Source organism: Telopea speciosissima, chromosome 2, assembly GCF_018873765.1.
Source record: "Telopea speciosissima isolate NSW1024214 ecotype Mountain lineage chromosome 2, Tspe_v1, whole genome shotgun sequence".
Lineage (NCBI taxonomy): Eukaryota > Viridiplantae > Streptophyta > Magnoliopsida > Proteales > Proteaceae > Telopea > Telopea speciosissima.
Window position 1 is genome coordinate 14,883,420 of NC_057917.1, and position 15,791 is coordinate 14,899,210.

The window sequence follows — 15,791 nt, forward strand, 5'->3', positions numbered from 1 at the left end:
TCCACATAAAAGTTCAAGGCCTTGGGGCATCAACCTGCCCCAAATATAGAAAATTGAAGAATGCTTGTGATAGAGTCAGTGCGATCAAATTACCAAGTTAAGCAGATTAGACAACCAAACACGTCTCATTGCACAAATCATGACCAAGCAGTCCTATTACTCATAAAAAGGGGGAAAAGGGAGAAAAACTGACCTATCATCTCCCCAAAGCCTACTCTACTTGTTTCCAAAGGAAAGTGGTTATGACCTAAAAGTCCCATGTACATTTAGGAAGACTCTTGCCTCAAACGAAGAATCCACATGCTGAGGGTTCCAATCTCCAGCTGTCACAGTAAATCTCTGACTTATGACACTTAACCAAACGAAAGGGATTCAACGTGATATGTCCTAAGGCACCTGTGCAAGTGGTGATTCATCTCATTTACTCTGGAGTATTTGGTTGGCATCCTTGTTTCTATCTCATAAGAGTAGTTTCCCCCTTGAACTCTTCCAACTCCATAAACATTCCTCTAGGGTGCTTTTCCTAAGTTTAGCAGATGTGATGGGTGTTTTAAAATCTGTCATGTATTTGGGATACTGAGGTTAACTACCTCATCTCTGCTACTGCTAACTTGTAGGGAGACCTGGACTGAGCCGTGCTTAGTTTAGGGATGAAGCTCTCATATTTCGAGCTCTTGGGTAGCCCTCAAAACATGTTCCAGTGGAAGTTACTGAGTTGATATATTCATTCATGCAAGAAATTTACATAATTTTATACATGTATTTACAGAACTGTTGACAGCTGTACATGTTTCTTTTGTATGTTCAAAAATTATTTTCCCTTCTTCCCCACTAAAATAGTTAAAGATTGCTATTACTCTTATGATTGATCTTGAAGGATCATACTTTTTTGATAACCTCGCAGAAATTTCAAATGCTATACTACATTACTACTCAGATCCTTGAATATTGTGTACTTGTACCTTCATCTCATAAATACAGTGGATAGTTATAATATCTTAATGTAATTACCCTTAATCTTATCTATGGCATGTGATGTTCCTCTAATTGTTTCCTTGTCTATTGCCTTCGTTCCCTGTTATTGAAGCTTGTCCACTGGGTGCGTACTGCCCTCTTGCAAAACTCAACAAAACTACCGGCATATGTGATCCGTAAGTTGACATTCTAATCATGAAGTTTCTTCATCTCTCTCTCTCTCTCTATACTTGTCAATGTTAATGATGCTAGTGAATATGGTAACCTTCACTCCCTATCATGTGGCAAACATGGGTGAGTCTATGCCGTAAGGCTTTAAGGGACCGCACACCCATTTCACCAATAACTTGCTGCATGAAAGGAGATTGTGGTGTGTCTCAAAAGATGGTCCAAGGTTAAAAATTTTACATTCAAGCATTTAAAAATATCAATCAAGTGGTATTTTTGTAACTTTTTTGATAATTTCACTGAGCCATGTTACATGCTTGTTTGTGATGAAGCTTGACTGTTAAGATGGGTGTGAAGATCCTCTATCACATGCACCCACTAATGTTTGCCGAGTGGCAATTGAAGTGACCAAATTCATTAGCCTTATTTAACATTCCTGATATGTCTCTAGGGGGTGAGGGTTATGCATCATTTTCTTTCTTATTATGGCTAGAAATTTTCACAGATACCGGTACCAGCTACCTCCTGGACAACCAAATCATACTTGTGGTGGTGCAGATGCTTGGGCTGATGTTTCTAGTAGTAGTGAGGTATTCTGTTCTGCAGGATCGTACTGTCCATCTACCACCCAAAAGATTCCTTGCAGTAGTGGGTATTGTTTTATTTCCTGTCGCTCCAGTGCCTTTCTATTAGTTGCAAATAAAACTTTTATTTCCTTGTTGCAGCATGCTTTGGCATTCTTTGATAATTTAGAATTTCTCTTTAATTTCCTTGTTGCAGCATGCTTTGGCAATCTTTTATAATTTAGAAATTCTCTTTAATTTACCTAAGGCATGATTGTGATCATATTTTTATTACTTCTAACCTTCAACCTCTTTGTATACTATTTTTTTTTTCTTTTTGTAATTTCAGACACTACTGCAGAATGGGATCTACATCTGAAAAAAGTAAGTTTCTTATTTGATTTGTTAGATGACTACAAGCTCTCTTATGACTTTTCTTTCTTGCATTTTTAATATCTGAACTACCATACAAAGGAAGATAATTTGCTATGACAATAGATTTTTTTTTTGTGACTGGTGATGTGCAGGAAATATTTTTCTACATCTAGTTTGTTGTGTAGACTGCTATTATTTCCATTCAATTATATTAAAGATTTCTGTAAAGCAAAGTTCAGAAAATAGGAAGACATGATCCCGAGATAAAGGGGGTCAAAAGGAGGAGTTCAAAACCTTAGACTATGGTTTGACTTAATTCCGGGGGCTGGTTTTATGAACAGATCGTAAGACTTGGATGAGCTTGCTTCTTGTTCTAGCCTGTGATGAAATTGATACCCTTGTGCTGCTTGAATTAATGATGGGGTTTTGTTATATCATATCTTAGAGGTCATGGGCTCAAAGATACAATGTGAATTCTTTCTACTTTCAGATGGATAAATTTACTAGCGGAACATGCACATATGCACCGTGCCTGAATGGATGGATCCCACCAAATCTCTTCTTGGAAGGATATAATTTCTACAACTAAAGATGGTCTTTACACCTGTAGCTATGTAAAGGAGCACCAAACTAAATCAAATCTTTTGAGGGAACCATGACTCCATTGCTATAGGAGATGGGATTGGCTATGGAGGATGGGAAGAGAATCAAACCAATCTCAAGGCTATCTATAAGTTACTGTACCACACCAAGTGTAAGAAACTTCTGAATACATATCTTGAAAATTCATCTTGGGGAACAACAAAGTTAAGGAGAATGTAGTCCAAGGCATCAAAATCAGAGCTCTTAACTGATAATTTGTTTCCTAGCCAGTAGCCACATTTGGGAGAATCTTGTGAGCTCTTCATGGACTTTGATCACAAAAGCCTTTGATGAGGAGATATAGAACACTATCCGGAGCATCTTTGAAGTTCTCTGATGTCTGAATGCTAGCATGAGAATATTTATTCAAGTGAAGGGTTTCCATCATCTTGAAGTTTGAGAAACTCACAAGTCACAACCCAGGACCAGAATCTGTCTTCATTACCTGTTAGTCAGGATTCAACACTTTATAGAAAGGTGTAAGAAGCAATGGGATGTAATGTTCTTCATGGTAGATGCATGAAGATGTTAGTCAGAAGTCAGAATGAGAAATTTCACATTCTTGGAGATATTTTTATTGCTTATTTTATATTTCAGTCTAACTATTTGTTGAATGTATATCGTGAGGGGGAGTCCCTCTGTGCTTGTTATGTCAGTTTGGACTTATTAGCTAATAGTTGTTAGTTATGTTTGGGTTTGGTCTAGCAGTCTTATTAGTGTCAGGTGTCTAGTGTTATGTGTCTTTGGGTCCACAAGTAATTGTTTCTTAGCTGAACTCTAGTTTTAAATTTTAATAACAGTATAAGTAATTGTTCTAGGCCATGATAAGATTTATTCTGAATCCTACCGTGGCTCTAGGGATTCTCTTCTTCTCCATCGATATTGTCTTCTCTCTCTTCTCAAGCTTGGTAGGTACTGGTAGTAAGTTTCTCTGCTGCTACATGGTGTCGAGCAATTTTAAATCAGTATCTACTCTTCTATCTCTGGTTTAATAGTCTCTTAGAGACCTTTTCTTGTGGTTGCAGTAACCTATGCTGCTGTACATACTATATGAGACTCTAGTTAATGGTTATATGAAGATAAACTAGAGTCTCCTTGCATATACTGCCTACTTCTCGGTTTCCATGGAGTTATTCATCGTCAGGAGTTAAATTCATCAATATGAGGCTGGCAGCACCCCTTTTTTTTTGAAGTTTCTGGGGAGAATTCATGGTTGCAATAAATCCAGATCTAACTCTTAGATATGACTGGGATTTTGAGGCATTGAAGACTTCCTTGAGTGGGCCCTTCGACTGGAGTTTGAGGTTGATCCCAGCCTCTGATGTGGTACTATAAAAAATCTCTCAAGAAGCAGCATGCGGCACTCATGTTTTTTTTTACAGAATTGGTGTCTCTAATTAATCAAGATCTGCTTGAGTTCTTAGGGTCTTGAAGGCCCCCCTGAATAGGTTCTTCGACCTAAGTTTGAGGCTGATTTCAGCTTCTGATTTACTGGAATTAAAAATCTCCTATGACCTGTGGTATTCTGTTTTTCTGAATTGTTTGGGCAACATAAATCCTAACAGTATTACAGATCTATCCATCAGATCTGTCTCATATTTTTGGGCATTATTGGCACTTCTGAAAGGCACCTTCGATCTGTTTTTGGTGTCAATTTGACACCCTAGTGTTCTGATTTCTGCAATCACCCAAATTCTGGGTTTGTAATTCCAGATTCTTCTTATATCATTGCTGAATCCTATATCTTCATTGGAATTATTTAATATCGTGGGGCTTTTCCTCCCCCATTCTCTTACTATCTCTGTCCAGCTTTGGAGACTTATCAGAGGAGGTTGGTCTATATTTCTTTTACCTGTCAGTTCTGATCAGAATCTGCTCATCATTGGCTGCTGCTGGTATTTGTTCTTCAGGATTGATTTTTGATATATATTTGACTGCTGGTTTGTGGGTATATCTGATATTTTTCATATAATATGGGTGTCAAAACCCCCTATGAACCCTGTCAACGTCCAAGTTGCATTTGTCAAACTCAAGGGTGCATCGAATTACTTACTCTCGGCACAGGCTGTTAGTGTATGTATCTTTGTATCACTGCCAAGCAGAAAATGGATTTTTTGACTAAGCCATCTCCTGCTATAACTGTTACTGAGTATCCGGATAGCACATAATGCCACTGTGCTTTGTTGGCTGTGGAACAATATATAGCCTTCTGTGGCTTCCAATGTAATGTTTCTGTTGAAGTACTGTTCATGTGACACTGTTCACGTGAACAGTGATTTGGTTGATATGTGTATCTTCTATTTTCCTAGTCCTAGTTTCTAATTATGTCAAGTCCTAATTCTACTGTTAGTTGTTAGTCTTAGTTTCAGTTTGAGTTATTAGTTCTAGTTCTTTTCCTATTGTAACTTGGAATCCTATCATGATTAGGAATTCCTAATCTGATAAGGAGTTCCCCTTTCTATTGTAATTTGAGATTATAAATACAAGCATTATGAGGGAGACTGATAAGTTTTACAGTTCTCTCCTCTTCCTCATCTTTTCTTCTTTCTCAAGTTACTGGTTACAGGTCCTAGGTTTACTACATGGTATCAGAGCTAGGTAACCAGTGATTATTCTTTCCAAGATTGCCGGTTTGAGAGTCGTTTCAAAGTTCTCCAATTTATGGAGAAACCCTAGTTCATAAAAGAAGGAGAACTAGGGTTTAGTTTCGGTTTCATTTCAGTTTCATAATGGTTTCTTCTTCTGATTGTTTCTACACCGTAGACTATCATTCTTGGTCTGCATCTACTGCTACTGCTGCTCTGTGCTACCTGCAATAGCCTTATTGATTTGCTGCTATGTTTTTCAACCATCGTCTTTGGCTGGTTCGAAAACCCTTCCTCAATGGCTTTGAAACTTGGAGTCGCTGATGCTTTTGTTTTTTGGAATTTTTCATGGAGTCGTTTTGCTCGATTTCTGCTGCTGCCCTGAGCGAGGACTCCATCAATGGCTTCTATTAGGCAGGGATTTGTTCTTGAAGTTCAGTGAGGGTTGAAGAAGATTTCCGCGAGCTAACCTTTCCTGTTGGATGCTTGATTTCCGTGCGATAAAGTTCCAGAAATTCTTCTTCCTGTGTTCTCGGTTGCGAGATTGGTACTTGCTTGGTTCTGCTCCTGTAGCTTGGTGCTAGAGATGGCTTGATCTGGAGGTGTTTACAAATAGAATTTCTGCATCTGGTATGTCGTTTTAATTCCTGAATACCAGCATACCTTTGTTTTTCTATTGTTGAAGGCAACACCGCCAAGAAGGCCTGGTTATCCCCTTGGTTTCGCCTCTGGTTTACGCTGGAGTGATCTGGTTCTGAGCCCTACCGCCAGATTGGAGTTGCAGGATTTTTTGTTTCTTCTGCAAATATTGCTGGTTTGGTAGAGTATTAGTTGGGTTTGGAGGGCTGTGAGTTACAAAATTAAATCTGAGACTTTGCGAAGTTCGAATGTGAATCATGGGTGCTGACTCGATTTGAAGAGGCACAACTCCACCGCCTTGGTTCTGGTTTCGTGGCAGGAAGAAGAGGAACTCCTCTTTTCGGTACTTCACCTTTTCTTACTTATTCCCGATATTACCCCTTTACTTTAAGTATTATTTCATTCATTACCTACCTCCTCTTTACGTACCAATTTTACCCTTTTACCCACTGCTTCTTTAAATTGCCTATATCCCCCTTGAAAATTCTGGTGTATTACCAAATTGCCCCTCCTCCCTTAAATTTGGCCTTGCTGATGCGTATATATGGATTTCACTTAAATTACAATTCTGCCATCCTATTATAAACTTCAACTTAATTGCAATTCTGCCATTCCCCTATTTGACTACCCAATTGACCTTTGAAAATTCTGGTTTATTACCAATTTGCCCTTTGGCTTGGATTGTATTTAAAAGTGGATTTCCACCAAATTACAGCCATGCCATCCTTTTTTTCCAATATCGTTCCCTTTCAATAATTCTATTCCCTTCGTATCCTATACCTTTGGTAATTACCCATAACACCTTTGGAAACTTCTGGTAAATTACAATTTTGGCATTCCTTCCCTTTTAATTGCCCATAGCACTTTTAGAAAATTCTGGAATATTATGTTTTTGCCCTATCTCTTACATTATCTCTGTTATGTCCACGTGTACTACACGTGAGGGGGGGATTATGTACAGTACACCTGCAGACATTGTAGAAGCAGAATTTGCAGGAACACTTGGTGCAAAACATAGAAGATCAGAGTTTTCACCAATGCCAATGGGTATTGATACATCCAATATTCACCGGTCAATCAACGATCGCCACGTGTCACAGACGACCCGCCTCATAGCCAAGGGGAACGAACCGGGGTCCAAGGACCACCCAGGCGCGGTCGGGGCGCGGCCTCACCAGGCGCGGCCTCCTCCGGCGCTGCCTCGGCGCGCCTCCTCACAGCGCGGCCTCATCAGCGCGCTCACCAGGCGCGGCCTCACCAGGCGCGGCCTCAGCGCTGCCTCATCAGCGCGGCCTCACCAGGCGCGGCCTCACCAGCGCGGCCTCACCAGCGCGCCTCAGCGCGGCCTCCGGCGTGGCCTCGGGTGCGGCCTCGGGCGCGGCCTCCTCACGACCTAACCCACGCGGCCTCACCTAGCCGCAAGATCGTGGCACCTGTGGGGGCCACCCATCTACGACCCGATCGTATCACCAAGACTCATGTCACTACCAAGACTCTGGACCTTAGAGGTCACGCGTCATCCAGGACGGATTCAAGCACCAAGGACGTTATCACCACACGCGGATATCTATCCACCAAGGATCTCGATGCCACCAGGACACTCCCTCCCGCGGGAGATGGCCATCGTGATAGAGCCCCGTTACCCAGGGCCTCTATCCACTCAACGCACACTCGCCATCAAACTGGGACTCTCCACTCTGCCATACACCGCCATATGCTACTATAAAAGACAAGGTACGCAACCCATCAAAGGAAAAAAAAAAACTCTTACTGAATAATCACTATTCATCTGTTTGCGCCAGGAGATCTAACTTTGGCATCGGAGAGCCCTAGGCCGGGACCACACCGGTTCTTCTCGATCGACCCCTTTGGTCCACTTGCAGGACGCGCACTCGCAGGACCGCTCGACGATTTCGACGCAATGATTAGCGCAATGCGGGAACGACGCTAGCCATTACAACTACTACTCGCTTCCATACTCATTCAATGGCACGAAGGAAGACTACCACCACCAACAACGGAGCAAGGAATGGATCACCACCCCGGAGGGCTCTCGCCGCAGAGCCAACGCCGAGACCATGTCCCTCCTGGAGGAGGAGATCCCCCTTACCGACTTGATTCGTGATCGCGAGCCCAACAATGACGAGGCCAACGATGTGGTGAGTGGACACACCGACCCCAATGCTCCAGCCACTGTGGGTCAGATCAACGACCTGCAACGACAGATCCTCGATGAACAACGACTCTTGCGAGAATACCTGACGCAGCGTGCGACATCTCACCGTCGGAGGACTTCACCCTCAGCAAGGGTGGAGTCCATACCTCAACAAGAGCCAAACCCTAGGAGATCATCTCCCTGTGGGCGCGAGATCGAGAGACTTGCGCGGCAGCAACCCCACTCCGCGTGCGGGGAGCCTTCCCAAGATCCCAGGAGAACAAGAGACCTCTCGCCACGGCCGAACGTGGGAGGACGCCAACACCCTGTGGCGAGGGTGTCTAGCCCGCAGGATCGATCCGGAGGTCTGTGTTCGACGGACGACTGGAAGAAGGTCACATACCACGACGAAGCCGGACCCACAGAGAAGAAAGCCCCTCACCTTCACGACAGGGTTCATCCCAGCATGACCATTCACCATCCCGCCAACACTCAAGGCGGGAGGGGACATCCAGGAGAGAACGTGAACGGGGTCGCAGCGAACGTCCGGCTAGGCGTGGGGGGCAGGCACGGGACGAGGAGCTCGATCAAAGACTCCGCGACCTAGATGAGAAGCTGGAAGGGTTGAAGAAGCAGACCAAAGGCGAGACACACTCCATACCGGGACAACACCCCTTCTCGGCAGAGATCATGTCAGCGACACTACCTTCCAGGTTTCGACTACCCACCTTTGAACTCTACAGTGGTACCACTGACCCTAATGACCACATCAACTACTTTAATGGCATGATGACGCTGTATGGGGGGTCGGACGTGGTATCCTCGTCGGGCATTCCCCTGCGTCCCTCAAGGGAGCAGCCACATCACGGTTCTCCAGTGCTACGACCGAGATCTATAAAGCCTCGCTCGCAGAGCTATGCGAACAGTTCGTCACCCGCTTCCAAAAGCGTCAGCTGGTAAGAAGACCACCGTCAATCCATCAACGTGGTACGTAACCCCTGGGAATCTCTCAGGGAGCACGTTACTGTGTTCACCAAGGAGTCCCCTGAGGTACGAGACTTGGATGACTGCACACGCATGCAGCCCTAGGAGGTATTAGGGACCTGGACTTGATCAAGGACCTGGCACGCGCTGAGACCAGGACTACGAAAGAGCTTCGAGCGATGCAACGAGTTTGCAAATACGGCCGAGGTATTACAAGCTAGAACAAAAATAATCGAGGCTGCCCACAGACAACAAAGAGGTCAAGCACCACGACCGCAAAGAGGGTAAGAGGTCGAGGACAGAGCGCCGACAAGAGAAGAGCGACCGCCCATCTAGGAGGACAGACCGCCTGAGAGAGAAGTGAGAGGGCACGCCCCCGAGTTCACACCACGAACACCACCAGGTCCCGATACTCACGCAGATCCAAGACCGCGACCTACTCCAGCCGTGGCCACGACCCATGCTAACGGCGCCAGAGAAGCGAAACCCTAACAAATATTGTCTCTTCCACAAAGAGAATGGGCACGACACGGAGGAGTGCTATCAATTGAAGAGAGAGATAGTAACAACCGGTAAAAGCAGGAAGCTTGAACAAGTATGTGAAGGGGAGACGTGACAACCGCTCAAAGCAAGGAGATAGAGGTCGCGACGGAGACAGAGTGGAACCGAGACGAGAAGAAAGAAGAACGGATCGAGAGAGAGACCACCTGGAAGGGCGGAGAGAGGCCACCGAACCTAGTGGCACCGAGGACCTCCTATCCTCACCATATTTGGAGGACCAGGGCAAGAGTCCACCAGGAAAAGCTAAAGCTCATGCCAGGTTCGTGGGAGTGGCGGAGAAGCCCAAAGAAGATAGCCAGGACCGAGGCGGTGATCTCCTTCTCGGATGAAGACCTGGAAGGACTAAACTTCCCGCACGTGAAGATGCCCTGGTAGTACAGTGGAGGTAGCTAATCGACTGCGCATACGAAGGCTGATAGACAACGGGCGTCTGTTGACGTACTCTCCTGGACGCCTATCGACGATTCGGGTTCGGGGACGACCGCTCAAAGCGAGCCCACTTATCTCCACTGGATTCTCGGTGCCACCGCCTCCATCGAGGTACCATGAGCTACCCGTCACCTTCGGTACGCCTCGACAAGTAACCATCATGGTAAATTTTATGGTAGTCAAGTCCGTGGTGTCCTTCAACGGCCTCTTAGGGCGACCATCACTGTGACCCTTAGAGGAGTCATATCACCACTTCACCTTGAAGATGAAGTTCCCCACCGAGAACGGGTAAGCGAAGTCCGAGGAGATCGAGGAAGAAGCGAGTGGAGTGCCACGCCACCTTCGTGAAAAAGAATAATGGCAACACCGTGGAGTGGCACTCTGCTGAGAGCATGATCGTGACGGAGAGATGAGCCGACAGAGAGAAGGGGAAGGCCAGTGGAAGACCTCATCCCATGGCCACTCAGCCAGGATGACCCCTCCAAGGTCGTTCAGGTCGGCTCACTGCTAAGCAAGGAACAGAAAGAAGAACTTGGACACCTCCTCCAAGCAAACATAGATGTCTTCGCATGGTCAACCTCCGACATGCCAGGAATACCACGCCCATAGCGGAACACCGACTACACGTCGACCCAACCAGGAAGCCCGTTCAACGAAGCGGCGTAACTTCGCCCTCGACCGGCAAGCGGCAATCAAGGAGGAGGTCGAGAAGTTAAGCCGATCGGGGTTCATCGAGAAAGGAGAAGTTCCCAACCTGGCTCGCCAACGTGGTCGTGGTACCAAAGCCAAATGGGAAGTGGAGGATGTGTGTCGACTACACCGACCAACAAGGCATGCCCAAAAGATGAATACCCACTGCCCAGGATCGACCCTCTGATCGACGCCACCGCCGGCCGTGAGATCTTGAGTTTCGTGGACGCGCTACTCCGGATACAACCAGATCCTCGTGTGAGGATGATGAGTCTTACACCGCATTCGGATCGACAAAGAGAACTTTACCACGTCGTGCCGTTCGGGTTAAAGAATGCAGGGCCACCTATCAGAGGATGGTCAACAAGATGTTCGAGGAGCGGTCGGGCGCAACAGTGGAGGTATATGTGGATGACATGCTCGTGAAAAGCGCCCACGCCAGCCAACACCTGGACGACCTAGAGGAAGCATTCAGCGATCGAGGAGGAACCGGATGAAGCTAAACCACTGCGAAGTGCGCCTTCGGCGTAACGTCAGGAAAATTCCTGGGTTCGTGGTCTCGGTCCGTGGAATAGAAGCCAACCCATCAAGATCGAGGCCATCAAGAGATGGCACCTCCTCGAACGGTCGAGAGGTGCAGAGGTTGAATGGAAGGGTCGCCGCCCTTTCCAGGTTCGTGTCACGATCAAGGTGATAAGTGCTTACCATTCTTCAAAACATTGAAGAACCTCCGGAAGCCCTAAGGACTTCACACGTGGACGGAAGAGTGCAAAAGGCGTTCGGAGAATTGAAGGAGTACTAGAGAGCCCACCTTGCTTGGGCGACCGGAACCTAACGAGGAGTTGCAGCTCTCACTGGCCGCCACCTGCCGCGCGGTCGTAGAAGATCTTCTTGAAGGAAGAAGACAAAGTCCAGGAGGCCGATCTACTACGTCGGCCGTGTCCGATCGATGCGAGGACCAGGTACACTAGGATCGAGAAGGTAGCCTATGCATTGGTAATGGCGGCTAGGAAGCTACGACCATACTTCCAAGCCCATACCATCACGATCCTCACGCACCTACCCTTGAAGAAGATATTGCCTGCCTGGACGTCTCCGGACGATTGATCAGCGTAGGCGGTGGAGTTAAGTGAGCATGACATCAGGTTCCAACAAGAACAGCCATCAAAGGCCGACTCTTGCAGATTTCATGCAGAGTGCACAACCCAATCGAGATCGAGTCACAAACAGGGGAGCCCGAAGAGAAAGATCACGGATCGTGGGACATGTTCGTGGGACGGGTCGAAGCAATGCGCCAGGAAGCGGCGCTGGGCTCATATTAACCAGCCCAGGGGATTTCAGTATCCAATATGCTCTCGTGTTCACCTTCCAAGCATCCAATAATGAAGCAGTACGAGGCATTACTAGTGGACTCGGTGGCCAAAGCCATCCAAGTCACACACCTATCCACCCGGAGCGACTCCCGGCTCGTGGTGAATCAAAGTGAATGGAGAGTATGAGGCAAAAGATGAGAGGATGGCATCATACCTAGCACGCGCTCAAGCGTTGATCGAGGTTTCGAGAAGTTTGAGATGGTTCGAGTTCCCGGGGAGGAGAACGACGCGCCGACGCCCTATCCAAGCTAGCCATACGAGGAACTCGAAATTTGGCTAGCGCATCTATGTTGAGATCCTGCATGAGCCAACGCATAAGGAAAAGCAGGTTAATGAGATCACTGAGGGACTGCATGGATGGACCCTCTACTCAACTACCTCGAACGATGTCTTACCGTAAGACAAGGCCGAAGCAAGGAAGATCGGGATGAGAGCTGCAAAGTACACCGTCCTGGGGGTACTATACAAGCGGGGGCAACAGCACCACTACTCCGGTGCCTAGGACCCGAGGGGGCGAGTACGCCCTGGCCAAAGTCCATGAGGGGATATGTGGAAGCCGCATGGGGGACGAGCCCTAGCCTACAAAATCCTCCGCCGGGGACTATTCGGCCTCGAATGCAAGAGGAGGCCATCCAATATGCGAAGTGCGAGCAATGTCGGGTTGTTCGCCCGAGTACCCCATCTACCCGCCGCTGGTGACATCAATCCTCAACCCCATACCTTTTGCCTGTGGGGACTAGACATCTTAGCGACTTCACGCGCAGCACCAGGAAAGCAGAAAGTACCTGGTCGTCGCGATCGACTACTTCACCAGTGGGTTGAAGCTAAACCCTTGGCAAGATAACAGAGACGAGAGATGGAGAAGTTCGTCGCGACGGCGTCATCTACAAGTTCGGGTACCACGGATCCTCGTCTCGCATAATGGAAAACAATTCAACAACCCCAAATTCCAAGCATTCTGTCACGCTACAACATCGACTATCGGCTGTGGCGGTAGCATACCCACAGCCAATGGTCAGTGGAGGTCACCAACGTAACGCTATTGGAAGGAGTCAAGAAAAGGCTGAAGGAGCCAAAGGCAAATGGGTGAAGAGCTGCAGCGTCCTGTGGGCATACCGAACTACAAGACGGACGCCCACAGGAGAAAGCCCATTCCGCCTAGCATAGGGCATCAAGCATTGGCGCCGGTAGAGGTCGGGCGCCATGTCCCAAGGGTTCGCACTTCAATGAACGCACCTATGTCGACGCGATCGCGGCGAACCTGGACTTTATAGATGAGGTCCGAGAGAGAGCACTACTAAGGAACGTCGCCTACCAAAGAATTAATCGCCAGTGTACTATAACGCCAGGGTCAAGGAAAGGCTATTCCACCAGGGCGATTTAGTACTACGGAGGCAAGCGCATCGCAGCCATGAAGGCGGGAAGCTGTCACCCAACCGGGAAGGACCCTACATAGTCTCCAAGCGTATACGCCTGTGGACTTACCGCTGAAGACTCCAGGGGGCAGAAGGTAGACGTGCACTGGAACTCGGAACATCCGAAGAAGTACTACCAAGTAGAGGCATAGCAAGTAGGGGTAGTGATAAGAATCGATGCGATAGGAGTAGCAATGAGACGACATCAAGGGCAATGTGAATTTCATCAAAATAAAGAAATGTTGCAAGAATACTTGTCTTCTCCTACCACTCAATCGAATCACGGCCACTACACTAAGGCGGTATGCCAACATCGAGGCTTCATGCCTAAGGCGGTATGCCAACATCGAGGCTTCGTGCCTAAGGCGGTATGCCAACACGAGGCTTCGTGCCTAGGCGGTATGCCAACATCGAGGCTTCGTGCCTAGGCGGTATGCCAACACGAGGCTTCGTGCCTAGGCGGTATGCCAACACCGAGGCTTCGTGCCTAAGGCGGTATGCCAACATCGAGGCTTCGTGCCTAAGGCGGTATGCCAACACCGAGGCTTCGTGCTAAGGCGGTATGCCAACATCGAGGCTTCGTGCCTAAGGCGGTATGCCAACACCGAGGCTTCGTGCCTAGGCGGTATGCCAACACCGAGGCTTCGTGCTAAGGCGGTATGCCAACACCGAGGCTTCGTGCCTAAGGCGGTATGCCAACATCGAGGCTTCGTGCTAAGGCGGTATGCCAACATCGAGGCTTCGTGCCTAAGGCGGTATGCCAACATCGAGGCTTCGTGCTAAGGCGGTATGCCAACACGAGGCTTCGTGCCAGGGCGGTATGCGCCAACACCGAGGCTTCGTGCCTAAGGCGGTATGCCAACATCGAGGCTTCGTGCCTAGGCGGTATGCCAACATCGAGGCTTCGTGCCTAGGCGGTATGCCAACATCGAGGGCTTCGTGCCTAGGCGGTATGCCAACATCGAGGCTTCGTGCCTAAGGCGGTATGCCAAGCGAGGCTTCGTGCCTAAGGCGGTATGCCAACACCGAGGCTTCGTGCCTAGGCGGTATGCCAACATCGAGGCTTCGTGCCTAGGCGGTATGCCAACATCGAGGCTTCGTGCCTAAGGCGGTATGCCAACACGAGGCTTCGTGCTAAGGCGGTATGCCAACATCGAGGCTTCGTGCCTAAGGCGGTATGCCAACATCGAGGCTTCGTGCCTGGGCGGTATGCCAACATCGAGGCTTCGTGCCTAAGGCAACATGCCAACGCCGAGGCTCCAAGCCTAAGGCAACATGCCAACACCGAGGCTTCATGCCCAAGGCGACATGCCAACACCGAGGCTCCAAGCCTAAGGCGCCATGCCACCATTGAGGCTCTACGCCTAAGCCGCTAACTATCAAGGGTCAAAGAGCATCAACGCAAATAATCACCAAGAGACAAGGCAATCAAAGAAAAGCAAAAGCGATCACATAGAAAAGTCATAGTAGTTACAACTCAAGTTCAAAAAAGGAAAAAGGTTGAGACGTCTACAGGATCGGGACGACCGTAAGGTCAAGGGATCACTGAGTGATGGGTCACCTCCGACCAGTGGAGACATCATGTCCGCCTCAGAGGACGCACAAGCCACCCCCTCAGGCGTAGGGCAGCCTCCACTCGACACCGGAGCGCTCTCCACCAGCCTACACCCTAAGCGCCGCAGCAAACTCGAGAACCCCAAGACAGAGAAGTCATAGTCGTGGGTCACCTCCAGACACAAGCGGCTAAGTCCCGGACCCCTCCCTCATAGCGGGCTGAAGTGCGCCGATACAATGTCGAGAACGCAGAGGATGCACGGAACTCGGCCGCGGCTCGCTCACCTGCGAGGCCTTGCTCCACCTCATGCCTTCCCCTCGATGAATGAAGCTCCTCCTCGAAAGCGAACCCTAGCCGAGCTCTCGGCGCGCAGCAGAGTAATCGCACGCGGCTCCTCGGGCACCTCAGGAGCTTCCCGGACGCCACAGCAAGTTCCCCCGACACCCTCTGCGCGTCAGCCTCGGCCCTCTCACGGGCATCGACCTGACCCTGGAGCTCCCTCTCCATGTCACGCAAGGTGCGCTGCATCTGCGCGTCACGAGAAGCGTGACCCTCCAGTCGAAGCACCGCCTCAGCAGCACGGTGATGGACCTACAATCAACATGGCAAGCGATAAAATGAGGTAAAAATAAATGGAGCAATGGACATGAGGAGACAGTAAAGGAATAACTCACCGAAGCCA

General features: G+C 48.3%; 1 protein-coding gene across 3 annotated transcripts in view; it reads left to right on the top strand.

The window, feature by feature from the left end:
- LOC122651698 (ABC transporter G family member 28-like) overlaps nt 1-15,791 on the top strand; it is a 97,567-nt gene that overhangs the window by 23,421 nt on the left and 58,355 nt on the right. For 2 of the 3 annotated variants that reach the window (XM_043845194.1, XM_043845195.1), the window contains exons 4-6: nt 1,088-1,151; nt 1,649-1,795; nt 2,056-2,083. In XM_043845194.1, the coding sequence (XP_043701129.1) occupies nt 1,088-1,151; nt 1,649-1,795; nt 2,056-2,083 (239 nt within the window). Of the gene's footprint in view, nt 1-1,087; nt 1,152-1,648; nt 1,796-2,055; nt 2,091-15,791 lie in introns of all 3 variants that reach the window. The other variant, XM_043845192.1, reaches the window with a different exon arrangement.